This window comes from Eubalaena glacialis, chromosome 3, assembly GCF_028564815.1.
Source record: "Eubalaena glacialis isolate mEubGla1 chromosome 3, mEubGla1.1.hap2.+ XY, whole genome shotgun sequence".
Lineage (NCBI taxonomy): Eukaryota > Metazoa > Chordata > Mammalia > Artiodactyla > Balaenidae > Eubalaena > Eubalaena glacialis.
The window spans coordinates 144,220,160-144,240,430 of record NC_083718.1 but is presented as its reverse complement, the minus strand read 5'-3'; the positions used below and the strand labels follow the sequence as shown (position 1 = coordinate 144,240,430).

Here is a 20,271-nt window from a genome sequence, read left to right as displayed (position 1 = left end):
AGATATACATTTTAAAGTAATAACTAGGATTATGACTTATAACATTATACCAGAACATATAAGATTTTTAGAAATTTCATGTAATGTCTGAAACATTTATATTAACATATTTCCATACAAATAACCCAATGAAAGTTTAGTATTAGTTGTTTTGTTTGTTTGTTTATACTGCAGGTTCTTACTAGTCATCAATTTTATACACATCAGTGTATACATGTCAATCCCAATCGCCCAATTCAGCACACCACTATCCCCACCCCACCGCAGTTTTCCCCCCTTGGTGTCCATATGTCTGTTCTCTACATCTGTGTCTCAACTTCTGCCCTGCAAACCGGCTCATCTGTACCATTTTTCTAGGTTCCACATACATGCGTTAATATACAATATTTGTTTTTCTCTTTCTGACTTACTTCACTCTGTATGACAGTCTCTAGATTCATCCACGTCTCAACAAATGACTCAATTTCGTTCCTTTTTATGGCTGAGTAATATTCCATTGTATATATGTACCACAACTTCTTTATCCATTCGTCTGTTGATGGGCATTTAGGTTGCTTCCATGACCTGGCTATTGTAAATAGTGCTGCAATGAACATTCGGGTGCATGTGTCTTTTTGAATTACGGTTTTCTCTGGGTATATGCCCAGTAGTGGGATTGCTGGGTCATATGGTAATTCTATTTTTAGTTTTTTAAGGAACCTCCATATTGTTCTCCATAGTGGCTGTATCAATTTACATTCCCACCAACAGTGCAAGAGGGTTCCCTTTTCTCCACACCCTCTCCAGCATTTGTTGTTTGTAGATTTTCTGATGATGCCCATTCTAATTGGTGTGAGGTGATACCTCATTGTAGTTTTGATTTGCACTTCTCTAATAATTAGTGATGTTGAGCATCTTTTCATGTGCTTCTTGGCCGTCTGTATGTCTTCTTTGGAGAAATGTCTGTTTAGGTCTTCTGCCCATTTTTGGATTGGGGTGTTTGTTTCTTTAATATTGAGCTGAATGAGCTGTTTATATATTTTGGAGATTAATCCTTTGTCCGTTGATTCGTTTGCAAATATTTTCTCCCATTCTGAGGGTTGTCTTTTCGTCTTGTTTATGGTTTCCTTTGCTGTGCAAAAGCTTTGAAGTTTCATTAGGTCCCATTTGTTTATTTTTGTTTTTATTTCCATTACTCTAGGAGGTGGATCAAAAAAGATCTTGCTGTGATTTATGTCAAAGAGTGTTCTTCCTATGTTTTCCTCTTAAGAGTTTTATAGTGTCCAGTCTTACATTTAGGTCTGTAATCCATTTTGAGTTTATTTTTGTGTATGGTGTTAGGGAGTATTCTAATTTCATTCTTTTACATGTAGCTGTCCAGTTTTCCCAGCACCACTTATTGAAGAGACTGTCTTTTCTCCATCGTATATCTTTGCCTCCTTTGTCATAGATTAGTTGACCATAGGTGCGTGGGTTTATCTCTGGGCTTTCTATCTTGTTCCATTGATCTATGTTTCTGTGCCAGTACCATATTGTCTTGATTACTGTAGCTTTGTAGTATAGTCTGAAGTCAGGGAGTCTGATTCCTCCAGCTCCGTTTTTTTCCCTCAAGACTGCTTTGGCTATTCGGGGTCTTTTGTGTCTCCATACAAATTTTAAGATGATTTTTTCTAGCTCCGTAAAAAATGCCATTGGTAATTTGATAGGGATTGCATTGAATCTGTAGATTGCTTTGGGTAGTATAGTCATTTTCACAATGTTGATTCTTCCAATCCAAGAACATGGTATATCTCTCCATCTGTTGGTATCATCTTTAATTTCTTTCATCAGTGTCTTATAGTTTTCTGCATACAGGTCTTTTGTCTCCCTAGGTAGGTTTATTCCTAGGTATTTTATTCTTTTTGTTGCAATGGTAAATGGGAGTGTTTCCATAATTTCTCTTTCAGATTTTTCATCATTAGTGTATAGGAATGCAAGAGATTTCTGTGCATTAATTTTGTATCCTGCAACTTTACCATATTCATTAATTAGCTCTAGCAGTTTTCTGGTGGCAGTTTTAGGATTCTCTATGTATAGTATCATGTCATCTGCAAACAGTGACAGTTTTACTTCTTCTTTTCCAATTTGTATTCCTTTTATTTCTTTTTCTTCTCTGATTGCCGTGGCTAGGACTTCCAGAACTATGTTGAATAATAGTGGTGAGAGTGGACATCCTTGTCTCGTTCCTGATCTTAGAGGAAATGCTTTCAGTTTTTCACCGTTGAGAATGATGTTTGCTGTGGGTTTGTCATATATGGCCTTTATTATGTTGAGGTAGGTTCCCTCTATGCCTACTTTCTGGAGAGTTTTTATCATAAATGGGTGTTGAATTTTGTCAAAAGCTTTTTCTGCATCTATTGAGATGATCATATGGTTTTTATTCTTCAATTTGTTAATATGGTGTATCACATTGATTGATTTGCGTATATTGAAGAATCCTTGCATCCCTGGGATAAATCCCACTTGATCGTGGTGTATGATCCTTTTAATGTGTTGTTGGATTCTGTTTGCTAGTATTTTGTTGAGGATTTTTGCATCTATATTCATCAGTGATATTGGTCTGTAATTTTCTTTTTTTGTAGTGTCTTTGTCTGGTTTTGGTATCAGGGTGATGGTGGCCTCATAGAATGAGTTTGGGAGTGTTCCTTCCTCTGCAATTTTTTGGAAGAGTTTGAGAAGGATAGGTGTTAGCTCTTCTCTAAATGTTTGATAGAATTCACCTGTGAAGCCATCTGGTCCTGGACTTTTGTTTGTTGGAAGATTTTTAATCACAGTTTCAATTTCATTACTTGTGATTGGTCTGTTCATATTTTCTGCTTCTTCCTGGTTCAGTCTTGGAAGGTTATACCTTTCTAAGAATTTGTCCATTTCTTCCAGGTTGTCCATTTTATTGGCATAAAGTTGCTTGTAGTAGTCTCTTAGGATGCTTTGTATTTCTGCGGTGTCTGTTGTAACTTCTCCTTTTTCATTTCTGATTTTATTGATTTGAGTCCTCTCCCTCTTTTTCTTGATGAGTCTGGCTAATGGCTTATCAATTTTGTTTATCTTCTCAAAGAACCAGCTTTTAGTTTTATTGATCTTTGCTATTGTTTTCTTTGTTTCTATTTCATTTATTTCTGCTCTGATCTTTATGATTTCTTTCCTTCTGCTAACTTTGGGTTTTGTTTGTTCTTCTTTCTCTAGTTTCTTTAGGTGTAAGGTTAGATTGTTTACTTGAGATTTTTCTTGTTTCTTTAGGTAGGCTTGTATAGCTATAAACTTCCCTCTTAGAACTGCTTTTGCAGCATCCCATAGGTTTTGGGTTGTCGTGTTTTCATTGTCATTTGTCTCTAGGTATTTTTTGATTTCCTCTTTGATTTCTTCAGTAATCTCTTGGTTATTTAGTAACGTATTGTTTAGCCTCCATGTGTTTGTGTTTTTTATGCTTTTTCCCCTGTAATTCATTTCTAATCTCATAGCGTTGTGGTCAGAAAAGATGCTTGATATGATTTCAATTTTCTTAAATTTACGGAGGCTTGATTTGTGACCCAAAATGTGATCTATCCTGGAGAATGTTCCATGCGCACTTGAGAAGAACGTGTAATCTGCCGTTTTTGGATGGAATGTCCTATAAATATCAATTAAATCTATCTGGTCTATTGTGTCATTTAAAGCTTCTGTTTCCTTATTTATTTTCATTTTGGATGATCTGTCCATTGGTGTAAGTGAGGTGTTAAAGTCCCCCACTATTATTGTGTTACTATCAATTTCCTCTTTTATAGCTGTTAGCAATTGCCTTATGTAATGAGGTGCTCCTATGTTGGGTGCATATATATTTATAATTGTTATATCTTCTTCTTGGATTGATCCCTTGATCATTATGTAGTGTCCTTCCTTGTCTCTTGTAACATTCTTTATTTTAAAGTCTATTTTATCTGATATGAGTATAGCTACTCCAGCTTTCTTTTGATTTCCATTTGCATGGAATATCTTTTTCCAGCCCCTCACTTTCAGTCTGTATGTGTCCCTAGGTCTAAAGTGGGTCTCTTGTAGACAGCATATATATGGGTCTTGTTTTTGTATCCATTCAGCAAGCCTGTGTCTTTTGGCTGGAGCATTTAATCCATTCACGTTTAAGGTAATTATCGATATGTATGTTCCTATGACCATTTTCTTAATTGTTTTGGGTTTGTTTTTGTAGGTCCTTTTCTTCTCTTGTGTTTCCCACTTAGAGAAGTTCCTTTAACATTTGTTGTAGAGCTGGTTTGGTGGTGCTGAATTCTCTTAGCTTTTGCTTGTCTGTAAAGCTTTTGATTTCTCCATCAAATCTAAATGAGATCCTTGCCGGGTAGAGTAATCTTGGTTGTAGGTTCTTCCCTTTCATCACTTTAAGTATATCATGCCACTCCCTTCTGGCTTGTAGAGTTTCTGCTGACAAATCAGCTGTTAACCTTATGGGAGTTCCCTTGTATGTTATTTGTCGTTTTTCCCTTGGTGCTTTCAATAATTTTTCTTTGTCTTTAATTTTTGCCACTTTGATTACTATGTGTCTCGGCGTGCTTCTCCTTGGGTTTATCCTGTATGGGACTCTCTGCGCTTCCTGGACTTGGATGGCTATTTCCTTTCCCATGTTAGGGAAGTTTTCGACTATAATCTCTTCAAATATTTTCTCTGGTCCTTTCTCTCTCTCTTCTCCTTCTGGGACCCCTATAATGCGAATGTTGTTGCGTTTAATGTTGTCCCAGAGGTCTCTTAGGCTGTCTTCATTTCTTTTCATTCTTTTTTCTTTAGTCTGTTCCACAGCAGTGAATTCCACCATTCTGTCTTCCAGGTCACTTATCCGTTCTTCTGCCTCAGTTATTCTACTATTGATTCCTTCTAGTGTAGTTTTCATTTCAGTTATTGTATTGGTCATCTCTGTTTGTTTGTTCTTTAATTCTTCTAGGTCTTTGTTAATCATTTCTTGCATCTTCTCAATCTTTTGAGGATAAATTGAAAGAAGGTAATGGAAGACACCTTTGTCATGATATCCCTGGACTCTTAATGAATGTGCTCCCTGCCAAGCTAAGTAATGTTACGTGTTGAGGGGAAGTTGTAGGAGATATAAGATTAAAAAAACATTATGATGTAGGTGAGAAGAAAGCTGGTAGTAAACTGTGTTCTTTCAGTACTGGACATTGTTCTTGGACAATAGAACCATCCTTAACAGAGAAGTCATCAAGAAAAGTTGGTTAGGTGAAGAGATGCCTGTTTTAGCAGTTTTTTAAAAGTTATATTTTATGATTTGGAGCTCACCTTAAAATGATTAGTTCTTAGAAATGTTATACTGCTACTTAGCAAAAAATTCAGGGCTGAAGGATAAATTTGGGCATCATTTATATGGTAGGGAGAATTTGAAGTACGTGTGTGAAGGTAAATTTAATTTTGCCTCTTGGCTCTGTGACATTTGAAAATTTTAAATCTTTGGACTTTAATTTCTTCAATAAAATTAGAGTGCTGGACCAGGCTTTTCTTAATGGTTTACTTGGTTCTTTCATTCTTTGACTTCAACATGCTGGTGAAGGAAAAACTAATACCGAATGTATGCCCAAATTACAAAAAAAAAAAAAAAGGCTGAATCATTTTTATGAAGATCTTAAAACTCAGAGCAGTGATTCTCTTTCTGAAATGAGCAGCTGAAGGAAGAGAATTTGAGAATAATTTGAGAATAGAGTTGACCCAAAGTTGAGTTTTTGTTGGGTATCAGTGGTGAAAACCCCTTTTCTTCCTTGATTTCTTTGACGTTTATATTGAAGCAGTTCAGGAACAGCATTTCCACATTTCTGATTGTTTGCTTTATTTAAAAATAAAGAAGAAAGTAAGATGCTATTTGCCAGAGCGCTGTGTTTAGTGATGGAAGCCCTGTTTGTCCTTTTTGGGTCACTCACCAAAAGACTTTTTCATCTTCACCTCTATGAAGAGTAGTCTGAAAGGGTACATTTTCTTTTGTCCCACTGCTTTGGCTTCACTCCCCTCACTGAGCTTTATAATTTATTCACACTTCTTGGTTATAAAGTCTTTCAATTTAGCCAAATGAAGTGACGTTCTCTGTTATCTAATTTATTTTGCAACTAGTTTAAGAGCTTCCAAGAAATACTTTTCATGGCCGTAAAAAGAAGAAATTGATCTTAATCTGGGCGTGGTGGGCCATGAGGCACTCAGTGTATTTACTCCTTTTACATATTTCTTTACTATTTTGCCTAATATTCTGTGTCTCATGAAGTTGTCTTTTTAAAAATCACTAATCATATCCATTTTGTAGAAACTTAATGATGTAATGTGTAAGTAGGAAGGGTTGAGAAGTGGGAGCCACATTTTACCTGAATGTATATGATTATCCTCCTTTTAAAGATGCCCTAAACCCTGGGGTTTTTCTTCCTTGTACATCCACCCAACTGCAAAATCCTTCTTATTTTATATTTTAACTATTCCATGAATTCATGCTGTCCTGTTAGTCCATTACCCTAACTAATCTTAGCATTCCATGTTGTCAAAAAGACCATTGCAGGAACCTTCTAACTGAGCAAGCATAAAGCTACTGTCTCCCATTCTGTGTGTCACTCTTGCTACTATCCAAAACATACTAAAGATGTCTCTTCCTTGTTACTCTTTAGTGATTCTTCATCACCCAGAGCAATGGTTCTAAAAAACTGATGTGCATAAGAATCACTTGGGGATTTTGTGATTTAATTTGTCTGGAGATTCTGATACATATTGTTCTTAGACGCCACACTTTGAGAAACCCTGACTCATAGCTAATGTGCTAACAGCTGTTGAGTTTGTAACACGTGCCAGGCACTGATCTACGTACACTGTGTTTGCTAATTTATTTAATTCTCACAACCAACTTGTGAGGTAGAAACTATTCTACTGTTTCCCCATGATATAGATAATACCGTTAAGGATAATTCCAAGTTTCTTGCCATGACCCCGAGTTCTGACCCATGCCTGTTTTTTACCCCCTTGCTTGTCTCCCTTAACACTGAACATGCAGAGAAATCCAGCAATACTGAACTGCATGTTACCTAAAAATACCATGTCTTTTCTTGTACTTGTGCTTCTATCGTGTTGCTATTTTCTGAAGTTTCCTTCCCCTGGCCCTTTCTTTACTCAAGATCATCCATTGGAATCATCTCTAAGAAGTCTTTAATAAATACAAGCCCTAATTAGGTTAGTTGACTCTTGTATATTTCGGAACATTTTGTGCATACTGCAGTCATGAGACTAGAAGTAACATCTTCTACAAATGATTTGTGTCTTTTTCTCCTCTCCTTAACTCTGGATTGAAGCTGCTTAAGAGTGGAAACCTGGTGTTTTTCCCTTGTAACTCCTTCCTATACTACAGTGCCCTACATAGAGTAGAAGCTCAGTAAAGTATCTTTATCTTTGTGCTTTCAAAGTAACTGTGGCTAGATTTACATAGTTTGTGTCATTCTTCCATTTTGTATTAGGATAATGGAGACAGATTTGTAGAATCTCAAAATACAACAACCACTAAAGGTGTATTATGGTGGTAAACTAAGGAATTATAACTGAATAGTAAAGGAGATGAATATGTGTGGGAATAGAGAATCATAGTATATTTAAGATATTTATGGATTGAGATTAGATTTCTAGAAAGTATATAATCCATTGAGCTCTGTTGTAATTTGCTTTTAAAAAATTCCTCTATCTTGTATTTGCTTATTAGGAAGAGTTGCCACTGTTTCACTTCTGTTTTTAAAATGTACATGAATGTTTAACACAGAGAGATTTGAAAAGTTAGTAGCATCTAAAGCCAAACTAGATAGATACAACTTGACGTGATGGGTGGGCCCTGGACTGACCATGCTCTAAGGGTAACTGTTGGTAACAGGCAGAAGTCCTGCCTTATTTAGAGCTCATCGATTAACTAGGTAGTTTTAGACTTGACATTTCTAGCTTTTGTTTTCCTACCAAATGATATGAGTGAAATTTTAACTTGCAGATGTTAGGTTATCTTAAAGTTCTTTTCCTGATGTTATTCTCCTAAAAATTGACAAAACACAGACTATTACTATCTTAATAGTTCTACACGTGTTTTTCAGAAATTCCGAAGTACTTCATACATGACATCAATATGTTTGACTATTTTAGGTATGATAATGATTTTATGAAATGTTAAGTATTTATTCTTATAAAAATATAACAGTCATAGAAACGTATTAGTATAATTTCATTTGTTTGGCAGGGTCTATTTAAACAAAACAGTTTTCTCTTTAGTGTTCATTCATATATATAAATTGAGGGGGGAGGGGAGTAAAGCAGTTAAGTAACTTGCTTTATGTCATTTTAGCTGCAGACATTCAATACTGCTGCACCTTGTCAGGATGTGAAACAGCTGACTAATGGAGTTGCCATGGCACAAGTTCTTCATCAAATGTAAGTAGTGTTCCACACTCTTCCTGAAATAGTTGTAAACCCAATTTCAAGGAAGAAAATTTAGACTTGTATTCTAAAGGTTATTGAAACTTTATCCTTTCCAGTGATGACAGGCATGTGTTGCCAAGGCATTCTTGCATGTAAGGAACAAAAAATTTTACCACCTGATTATTTCTTGCTTGTTCATAGAGATACATCTTAATTAAATGAACAATCAGGATTCTTATCTATTCAAGAGATGTTAATTTTAAACTTGTTCAGGTCATGTTCACAAGTTATAGTTACTGAGAAAGAAACAGGTTAAATGAATGATATAATTTCTTATACTGTAATGTTTCCTTCAGTTATACTGTTGTCATCTTAAGATATCAATACATGGAGATTATTATTTTTGAGATAATTGAAGCATGAAATACTGGATTTGGAAAAAATATTAAATTTAAAATCTATATTGAATTAATAATCATAATTGTATGAATCCACCAATAATGAAATGTTGTGTAAATGACATTTTAAGTCACAAATGCTGGGTACCTTAACCAGTAAAGTGATTCTGTTTGGGTTGGGCTCCTTTTATATAATTATACAATATCAAAAGTTCCTAAATCCATTATTTTGTAATTTTTGCCAAACATTGTATAAGGATTAGGGTTGTAATATCTACAATATGAGTTGTACTCTTAATAGGACAAACAGGGCCAATTCTGTAGTCATAATTTTTTTTTAATTAATTAATTTTTTTTGGCTGTGTTGGGTCTTCGTTGCTGTGCACGGGCTTTCTCTAGTTGCGGCAAGCAGGGACTACTCTTCGTTGCGGTGCGCGGGCTTCTCATTGTTGTGGCTTCTCTTGTTGCAGAGCACGGGCTCTAGGCATGCGGGCTTCAGTAGTTGTGGCACATGAACTCAGTAGTTGTGGCGCACGGGCTTAGTTGCTCCGCGGCATGTGGGATCTTCCCCGGCCAGGGCTTGAACCCGTGTCCCCTGCATTGGCAGGTGGATTCTTAACCACTGTGCCACCTGGGAAGCCCTGTGGTCATAATTTATTAATTAATAGTCATACTGATTTTGTATTAGCTTACTTTCATGGTAATATATCTTCAATGAGACCAGACTCCTATTTCTGCTACATGGTTTTATATATCAGAAATTATTTATTTAATTATTGCCATCATTTTGTAAAGGTTTTTTATGATTGACATTGAAAAACACTGTAGATGGATTAGAAAAAATTCTTTACCACTCTTAGAAAAACAACTTCAAACAATATCATAATCTTAGTTACTTGGAATCTTCAAAATGATCTAATTTGAATAGACAGATTTTATGGTTAACTCAAGATTAACACTTTAAAAGATAAATTTAGCATGTTAACATTTTTTTTGGCAGTCATTCTAAAATATGCCTTACTCCCCTGCTTTCTTAAAAATGTTTCTTAATTATTTATTTATACCCTAATTGGTTTCAAAGTGATTTAATTGGTCAGAACTAAGAATTCTGAATATGGTCCTTTCTTGATGATTGGGGAAAGTCATCATTGTTTTTTTTTGTTTTGTTTTGTTTTGTTTTGTTTTGTTTTTTCATCATTGTTTTTTGTTGTTAGAATGTACGACCTGGCCTTTTCTCATTCTTGTGGCTGTTGGTGTAGACGCAGCTACGTTGTTTTGGTATAGGTGTAAGGCCGGTGAGCATTCACTCACTTCAGCAGTGCCATCCAAAGATGTCATTTATATGTATTGAAGTGTCTTTAATAGCTTTACACCACAACACAGTAGATGAGAGCTGTTTTTACTATTATATGGTGATACATATGGCTCTCTGACCTCCTGTATGCTAGCACTGTACCTGATGTTTAGAGTAGGGTCAGGTCAATTTTAGTTAAGCTGTATCCTTTATCACCAGCTCATTCTTACATAATGTGTTGGATTCTGTTGTTACTGGGGATCCTCTGTCTCTCTGATTTTTCTTTTTTTATTCTCTCTTTTGTCTCTTACTGTCTTCTCATAGCTTTTCTGCAGGAATAATAAAATCGCCAACCAATCAGAAAGCTCTCATTCTTCATAAAACAAATGACAGTGACCTAAAATTGGGCCTAAACCTCTTTTTTGTTTCATTGGTCTGTTTTTGCATGTACTTAGATGTCTACACCTCCTTATTGTATAAGAGCCAATTTAAATTTATTTTTCTTTTTGAACCCCCTTCCTCTTCTGTAAGCTTTTCAGAAGTCTGGATCCAGACAGTGAAACTTATAGCATACATTTTCCCCTAGTTGGGTCAGTGTATAATATTCCTGCTAAAAAAAGCAAATTTTACCTTATTTCTTTGAACACTTCAAAACACTTTATATATGTTCCAATTTATTATGTATTGCATTGATGGCTGTTGTGACTCACATCAAAGTTGTTACTGAAAATGAGAAGGAAAAGTTTGCTTTTTAAGGAAGTAGCAAAATCTGATGAATAATTCTTTCATTAGTTACCTGAGGCAGGTATGCTTCTAAATAATAAAATCTTAAAAATCAATTCCCAAAGTATATGACTTAGACATGGTGAGCCATGGAATTGTTGCTAGGATTCTACAGTTCTTTAATTGTTATCTTAAGTCTTAATACATAATATGTATCTCTTTTTTTAAATGCAGAAACTGTTGTTATTTTAAAGACACATGGGGGAAAAATTATAACTACAACTGTATTCATTTCCCATGGTTTCCATAACAAAGTGCCACTGATTAGGTGGCTTAAAACAACAAAAATTTGTTCTTTAAGAGTTCAGGAGGTTAGAAGTCCTATATCAAGGTACTGGCTGGACCATGCTCCCTTCAAAACCTCTAGGTCAGGGTCCTGCCTTGCTGCTTCTAGTACCTGGTAGCCCCAGGCATCCCTTAGTTTGAGGCATCATAACTCCAATCTTTGTTTCCGTCTTCACACGGCTGTCTTCCCTCTGTGTCTCTTCTCCTCTTCTTAGAAGGACACCAGTCATAATGGATTAGGGCCCACCCTAATTTAGTGTGACCTCATCTTAACTTGATTACATCTGCAAAGACCCTATTTCCAAATAAGGTTACATTCACAGGTAGCGGGGGTTAGGCCTTGAACATATCTTTTTTGGGGACATAATTCAACCCATAACAGCTATAAATAGTGCATGCTACTTTTTAGCTTTGTCACTTTAAGCACCAGATAATTTCTCTGTTTTTTTCTATTGTCTTTGACTGGACGTTTTTACGAGAGGGAGAAGAATGAGGCAGAATGTAGACTATCCAGAGACCTCAAGTATCATGCACTTACTTGTTCATTCATTCATTCAGCAGATATTTGAGCATTTAAAATAATAAATCATGAAAGCCAACATATGAGTATTTACTAAATGTAAGACATTGTTCTATACCCTATACATATGGTATTTCATTTAATTTTTATTACTGTTTTGTGAGGTAGGCATTATTTTTATCCTCAGTTTATAGGTGAGGAAACAGAGGTTTATAAAGGTGAAATGACTTCAGTAAGTCAAATAATGAGTAAAATAGCAAAGCCCAGATTTTTATCACTTTGGCCTGACTCAAGCCAGTGCCCTCAGTCAACTGTAATCATTTCAGCGTAGTATCTTGAACCCCTCCTGATAGATTTTTACTTTGGAGTCTTAATAAATGAGAAGCCAGATGTGCATGTCCAAAGTACAGATCACAATTTGATGTGTTAAGCGCACAAGGCCTTTTAATTATTTACGAAGAATGGTGTCAGGGTGTCCACTGAAGCAACACAGCTATGTTGTGTCTGGTAACCAGTAGGTGTTAATTACTACCTATATTTAGTTGGTAGAATTGTGAAGACAGATACCATGGGTGGAGTTAAAAAATAATCCTGTCGTGTTTCTTACTTAGTTTTATTAGAAAACAGTTGGACCACATTTCACTTCCTTAGTCTTGTGTTCCCTTCTTATTTGGTGTCTCTTAAGTTTCATTGAAGTTCTGGGAAACACTAGAAAAAAGGAGCTAATTGTTGGGGCCAAGAGTCTAGTTAAAGCATGTAGATGTGGCAGTGCAAAAATGTAAAAGAAGGATATGTCCTGAATGTTCTGAGATTGGATATAAAGTTTAATAGTGGGAAAGATTGGCTGCAATTATAATTGTTTGAGAAGGATGGATTTGTTTATAAGAGAACAAGAGTTAGATTTCTATGGAGAAGTTAGAAAGTATTTCTCAGTTAGGGTATTATGGACTGAATGTGTGCCTTTAAAATTCGTATGTTGAAGCTCAAACCCCCAGTTTAACTATATTGGAGATGGGGTCTATACAGAAGTAATTAAAGTTAAATGAGGTCATAAAAGTGGGGAGACATGATCCAGTAGGATTGAACTCCTTATAAGAAGAGAATTCAGAGATCTCACTCTCTGTCTATAAACATACAAAAAAGAGGTCATGTGAGCACACAGCAAGATGGTAGCAACTAGAGATCTCAGAATGAAACCTACCTTGCTAGCATCTTGATTTTGGACTTCCAGCCTCCAGAACTGTGAGGAATAAATTTCTGTTGTTTAAGCCATCTAGTGTGTGGTATTTTGCTGTAGCAGCCTGAGCACACTCTAAGACATAGGGCTAAAGCTGATTTGAGATGGGAAGGAAGACAAGTAGGAATGCAAGACAAAAGGAGGAAACACTAGAAGAGGTTATCTCTAGATCCATTTTCTAAAGGTAATTACAATGGAATTATAGAATTATAGAATCATATATGAAGATTTTTTTAGGGTCAGAAGACAAGTGTAGTAGGTAGTCAGGGTTCTCCAAAGAAATAGAACCAATAAGATATGTATATATACACATGTGTATATGTATACACACACACACACACACACACGGGATGAGAGAGAAATTTAAGAATTGGCTCATGTGATTGTGCAGGCTGGCAACTCCAAAACCCACAGAGTAGGTAGACCAGCAAGCTGGAGATCTAGGGAGGAGTTGATGTTGCAGCTAGAGTCGACAGGCAGTCTACTGGCAGAATTTACTCTTTCTCAGGGGAGGTCAGTCATTTTCTTAAGGCCTTCAGCTGATTGGACGAGGCCCACCCACATTATGGAGGGTAATTAGCTTTACTCAGAGTCTACTGATTTACATGTTAATCTCATCTAAAATACATCTTTACTACAATATCCAAGCATGTTTGACCAAATATATGGGTACTGGGGCCCTGCCAAATTGACACATAAAATTAACCATTGCAACTGGCATACCTCTTCAACTTAAACTGATGTCAAAAGAAAGTAAATTTACTTTGAGAGTTTTGACTCATTAACTAAATAAATTCAGTCTTTTCATGTAAATACCTGGTTAGAAATATACCATTTATACACTTAGCCAAGTTATTTTGGTAATTATAGCCTTAGCATCTGAGAAAAGTCGAAAATAATTAACATTAATTTGCTCAAAAGAAAATGGTTACACATTCCAAAGAATGAATTGAAAATGGTGAAGCCATTTCTGGTTACTGTAGTCAGAAGTGACATCTTCTGTTTAGCACATCTGAGGCAGAATGATTTCTGAAAAGCTAGGCACTGTTTTCAGCTTTGCATCTTTAAATTCAGGATACCGCCTTGGAAATAACCTCTTTAATTTCTTCCCTCACTTTAGTTGGCTTATCTGTAAAGTAAAAATTTAGGTAAGACCTCTAAGACCTCTTCTAGCACTAATATTCTGTGATTTCTTGGTGTTCGTTTACTCCTTAAAGCATTTATCACATTCTCCTTTGAGTGTAGTTATTTGTGCTCTTTACTTTCTCCCTTTAATAGCTATTTCTCTAAGAGTCAGGATAATAAATTATTCATCTTCATTTTAATCTTACTCAGAGCAAGCATCCAAGTATTTGTTTAGAATATTATCTATTATTGTAATTTATAATCAGGTGTTATTCTTCAAGGCCTTATTAAATACATAAAAATTTGATATAGCAATTCTTTGTCTTGGCCATCTATGTCAGTATCGGACTTAATACTAAACTTTGCCATGTACTGGTGTCACTTGGGGCAAATTATTGTCTTATTCTCAGTTCACTGAGGAGTAAGATTGGGGATAATGGATGCTTTGCCAAGTTACTATGATATTTAAATGAAGTAATATGAAAAAACGTCAAGCACAGTGCTTGATACATAGTAGACACGTTAAAATGTTTTCCTTTTTTTTCCCTTTAGGATTGGGACTTTTACATCTACCTACCAGGGTGCCTAGTATGAGATATCTAGTAAATGTTTGTTAAATTGAAGATGTTAATGACTTAATTAATTTACTATGAGACATTCCAAAAGAAACCCTTAGGAATAACAAAAAGTTCAGTGGGTTCATTTTAAATAATATTTACTATTCTTATTAAAGACAGGCTTTAAGATGGAAAATAACTTTGAATCTGTTGATTAAATTTGGTATTTTTCATGTAATAAAAACATTTTAATGTTCAGCATTTGTATTCTTGTTGTAGTGATGTAGCTTGGTTCAATGAATCTTGGTTAAGCCGAATTAAAGAGGATATCGGTGACAACTGGCGAATAAAGGTATGTAGAATGAATGCTAGAAGTACTTGATCCAAACAGTGGTCTGAAATTAGTACTAATCTCAACTAAATCTTATTTTTTAAATTAACTGAAGGGTACATTTTATTGTGTATAGTTTGAATTTTGACACTTGTGTATGTTCTTATACCATCATAATTAGATATAGAACGTTTCCATTAAGCAAAAACATGCACGTATGCCCCTTTCCAGTTAATCCTCACTCTTGACTTGGCCCTGGGTGGCCACAGGTGTGCTTTCAGTCAGTATAGGTTTAATTTCTGGAGTTCTGTATAAATGGAATCAGATATTATGAACTATTTGGTATTCTTTTACTCATGTATTATTTTTGAGACTCATCCATGTTGCCTGTATTAGTAGTTATTTCTTTTTTTTTGCTGAGTAGTATTTCATTACACTGATTTACCACAATTTGCTTAGCCATTCACCTGTTGATGGAGGTTTGAATTGTTTCTGTTCTTTCTTCTCTAATATTGGTAATTTATGTCTTTTATATTTTCTTCCTTGATAAATCTGGCTTGATGTTTTTCAATTAAAAAAAAATTTTTTTTGAAAAGAACTAGCTTTTGTTTTCTGTTTTATTGATTTCCTTTCTCTTCTTTGTTATTTCCTTTCTTCTTTACATCTGCTCTTTTTCTTGCTTCTTAAGGTGAAAGCTTAAGTCATCAGCTTTAAGCACTTTTCGCTAGTAGTAAGCATTGCCTTAGCCACATCCCACGCATTTTAACATACTGTGTTCTTATTTTCATTTAGTTCAAAATATTTGGTAATTTCCCTTGTGATTTTTCTTTTGACCCCTGGGTAGATTAGAAGTAGGTATTTCAAATTCTAAATATTTGAGGATTTTCTACATATCTTTCTTTTATTTATTAATTTCTTATTTAATTCCATTTTGTTTTGAGAACATACTCTGAATTCTTTTACATTTACTAAGACTTATTTTATTACCTAATATATGGTCTGTCTTGGTGAATATTCCATGTGCACTTGAAAACAACATGTATTGTGCAGTCCTACAAATACGGATTATTACAGCTCTGTTGATAGTACTGTTTACTTCTTTTATATCTTTATTGATTTTCTGTCTGATTATTCTATCAATTAAGGTGGAAGGAGTCCTCAGATCTCTAATGATGATTGTGGATTTGTCAATTTCTCCTTTCAATTCTAATTTTTTAATCATGTAATTTGAATCTGTGTTATTTGGTTTATATACATTAATTTTTTATGTCTTCTTGTTGAATGAATCTACTTATCATTATAAAATGACTTATTTTTATCCCTGGTAATATTTCTTTTTTGGAAGTCTACTTTGTCTGATACTGATGTACCACTCCCGTTTTTTTAAGATTATTTTTGCCTATTATATCTTTTTCTCTTCTTTAGTCTCTCTGTGTGTTTATATTGAAAGTGATGTAGAAACCTAATAGTTAGGTCTTGCTTTTTTATCCACTGACAATCTCTTTATTTTGTTCTTTTTTAAAAAAAATATTATTTATTTTCATATATTCCTGTTATTTAAATCCTTGAACATTTTTAAACTAACAGTTTTATCTTTTTTATCTTCTAATTCTTTCATCTCTCATTTTTAGGCTTGTTTCTATTGACTGAGTTTTCTCCTAATTGTAGTTCACATACTCCTGCTTCTTCACATGTGTAGTAATTTTTTATTGGACGCTAGACAGTGTGAATTTTATTATTGAGTGCTGGGTTTTTTGTATTCCTTTAAAGAGTGTTGGACTTTGTTCTTACAGGCAATTAAGATACTTGTGAATCAGTTTGATCTTTTCAAGGTTTGGGGGGATGGAAGGCAGATCTAGAGTTATTTTCTCTTCTAGGGCTAGGTTAGACTCACTACTAAGCTGTGACCTTTTTGGAGTTTTTAGTGAACGCTTGTCTGTATTAGCATAGTCATGATCTCTTCACTCTGACTGGTGGGAATTTCAGCAGTTTCTGGCCCTGTGCAATCTTCAAGGAATTGTTCAGTTTATAGTTCCCTAGATTGTTGTTTCCTCAGAAATTATTTTTGTTTAATCTCATTGAGTTTCACCCATGCACATGCAAATTAGTATTCAGCCAAAGAGTCAAAGGGACTACTATGGAGATTTCTTTCCAAAGCTCTCACCTCTTCATTTATCTGCCCTGCAAATCCCAACTACCTCGACCTTCCTGAACTTCTGATGTCTATCTTCTCAACTCCAGGAGAACATCAGGCTTTGTTTTGTTTCCACCTCCCTGTGCCATGGTATGAAAATTGCTTCTAGAGAGAAATCTTAGACTAGTGTAGGGCTCATCTTTTTTGTTTTCCTTCTCTTAGAAATTAGAGTTCTATATTGTCTTTTGGCTAAAGCTTGAAAACAATATTCCTTGTATTTTGTCCTGTTTTCTAGTTGTTTGTGGTGGAGAGTAAGTCTAGATCCAGTTACTCACTCATGACTGAAGGTGGACATGCTCATAGCTAAATCTTTTAAGTTGGTACTTGAGTTCGTTGTGGCTTACTTTAAATGCAGTCACTCTGGTTCAACTATCTAAGGAAGAAGACATTTTTTCTTTAATCAAACTTTGAATAAAGCTTTGATGTTTAAAAATCATGTATTTGTATTTATAGAACTCTAATATATATTTTTGTTGTCATTTTTATCAGGAAGTTTTTATTGTATTTCACCTTGATATATATTTTCTTTCATTGTTAATATTAAATAATTTCTTATTTTTCCTCCATTAGGCTAGTAATTTAAAGAAGGTACTTCAAGGAATTATGGGTTATTACAATGAGGTATGAAAATCATCTGACTTTGTTTAAATATAAAATACTCTGTGATAATTATATTGACACTGAAAAATGACTTGGCTTTTTGTTTGTAACATTTTACTGGTATATAATTCATAATTGAAATATATTATGATTTTTCCATTTTTAGAACACTCAAATTTTGTTAACATAAAGGGGCTAAAAAGTAATATATTGATTTGTAAAATAATGTTTCTATATTGATACTCTTTAAATTGATTTTTTTCTCAAATAAAATTACTTTCATCTTTATATAATTTGATTTTATGCAGTGCTATAAAGTAGACCTTATAACTAAATTAAAGTACTTTTCTATTTAAAGCATTGTTTTGATATTTCTTTCCAGTGTAAATAACAGCAAAGACATACTATGAAATTATGCTTGTGCAAGTGAATTGGGAAAAAATGCAAAATAAAAGTAGTATTAAAGTCACATTAGATAATGCATTATTCAAGTGATTTGTTTTTCTTATTCAGCATCTTAAGAAGTTCTCTAGCAGGATTATTTGATATAAGAAAGTTTATTGCTTAATGTGTGAAAGCTTTTGGTTTGGTTTTGCCATTAAAGAATTTTGTTTTTACTTTCTAAAGTTTTCATACAATTGAACTTGTAGTTTCTTCCAAATAATTTTAGAACTAAAATTTTCCAATTCATTAATGCCTAAAACTCATTTTGAAGTTTTTTGGTTTTTTTTTAATGGCAAGAATACTTTTTAGTATCTTGAAAAAAACAATCTTGGGAATTCCCTGGCAGTCCAGTGGTTAGGACTTGGCACTTTCTCTCCCAGAGCCTGGGTTCAGTCTCTGGTCAGGGAATTAAGATCCTGCAAGCTGCATGGCACAGCCAAAGAAAAAAGAAAAAAACAATCTTAAAAAAAAAAGATAGGGCCAGGAAAGATTAATCCATTAGATTTGTTGTTCATCTGGTTTATTTTGTGGTTCTCTGTTCATTGAACATGTATCAAAATATTATGAATTTTCTTTGACTTAAGTCTGTTTATTTTTTTATGGAAAGGCATAAGTTTTATCATAATAGATCAGGCCAGGGGCTTCTTAAACAATTCCTCTCTCTGACAGTGGGGTAAAGGATATTTGTTATAAAACCATTTTAGTTGCTTTTGGTTGGTTCTCAAAATTTTGGGAGGTTGCTTGAACTTTACTAACTGGTTTTAGTCAATAATTGCGGGTTTATCATTTGTTAATTTATCTGAGTCATTTCATGAACCTATTTTCCTTGTAATAATTCAATGTAGTCAATTCTCTGTAGCCTACATAAATGAGTGATCTAATTTATTTTCAACACTGCAGTTTTTGGGACAACAGATTTCTGAAGAACTTATCCCTGATTTAAACCAAATAACTGAATGTTCAGATTCTGTGGAGCTTGGGAGGTTGCTCCAGCTTATTTTAGGTTGTGCTGTCAACTGTGAAAAGAAGCAAGGTAAGTGAATTTCAATCATTTGAGGATATCTACTTTCTAGAGACAACCTACATTGCTATAGGAAATCGCATAAAAATGTACTGTTGTAGGTTGGTGGAAAGCACACTGAAATGTAAGCCAGAAGATCTGAATTCAAGCATAGCTCTACCATTAAAAAGCTACAAATCTTCAGTATCCTAACTGTACCTGGATTCTGAGATTCGTATTCAGTGGCTAAATAAAATGTACTTTAATTAGGTTAATTTAATCAATGCTTAGGACTTAGTGGATACTCAATAAAAATTATACTTATTTATTTGATACATTATCTCTTTAACATGTGAGAGACAGAACCTTAGGTTGATTCAGATTTTCATAAATGATTGTGCAGCTACTAAATTATAATCCAGGCTTCTTCAGATGATATTCTGCTCTTTTCAGAAGAAAGCTTCCAAAGTATCCTCCAGATAAAGATAAGCAGTCTGATGATATAAATGGAATTGGTGTGCTATACTGGTATATATGAACACAGTGATCCATATCCTGCTGAGTACAAAAAGAACATTTTTGGTTGAATGTAATGAATAAAATGTGAACAGAACAGACCAGGGTCTACTTCCTTCAGGGGCTTGCATCAGTCTGGGTGATGACATTTTTGATGCTGATGTTTTTTGCATGCTCATCCAAAATTGGCCGTAGGACATCACCTTTATAAAAGAATGTTGGGTGCTGAAGTTTGTAAAACATTTTAAGTCGGAACCTTAGAAAACACATTCAGTGTTATCTAACTAATGAAGAAAACATATGAGACAAGATAAATTCAGTAAGAATCAATTCAGGAAGGAGAAAAATGAAATATATGAAATCAGCTGTAGAATCATAAAAAAGGGTTTGGGTATCAGAAAACTTTCGTATTAGTCCATCTCTATTATTAACTGGCTGTTTTTTTTCTAGGGCAAGTCAGTACTTCTCCATAGGCTTTTATTTCTCATAGATAATGTCAGAGGTCTCTATATTAGGGTGTTTCTGTTGTTTTGTTTTTTTTTTAATGAAAGTAAACGTTTTCT

The 20,271-nt window shown here is 34.4% G+C and overlaps 1 protein-coding gene across 3 annotated transcripts in view; it reads left to right on the top strand.

Moving 5' to 3' along the window:
• The window catches only part of HOOK1 (hook microtubule tethering protein 1), a 68,946-nt gene that overhangs the window by 4,174 nt on the left and 44,501 nt on the right, over positions 1-20,271 (top strand). For 2 of the 3 annotated variants that reach the window (XM_061186507.1, XM_061186506.1), the window contains exons 2-5: positions 8,351-8,436; positions 14,903-14,975; positions 17,719-17,769; positions 19,093-19,225. In XM_061186507.1, coding sequence (XP_061042490.1) covers positions 8,351-8,436; positions 14,903-14,975; positions 17,719-17,769; positions 19,093-19,225 — 343 coding nt within the window. Of the gene's footprint in view, positions 1-8,102; positions 8,152-8,350; positions 8,437-14,902; positions 14,976-17,718; positions 17,770-19,092; positions 19,226-20,271 lie in introns of all 3 variants that reach the window. The other variant, XM_061186508.1, reaches the window with a different exon arrangement.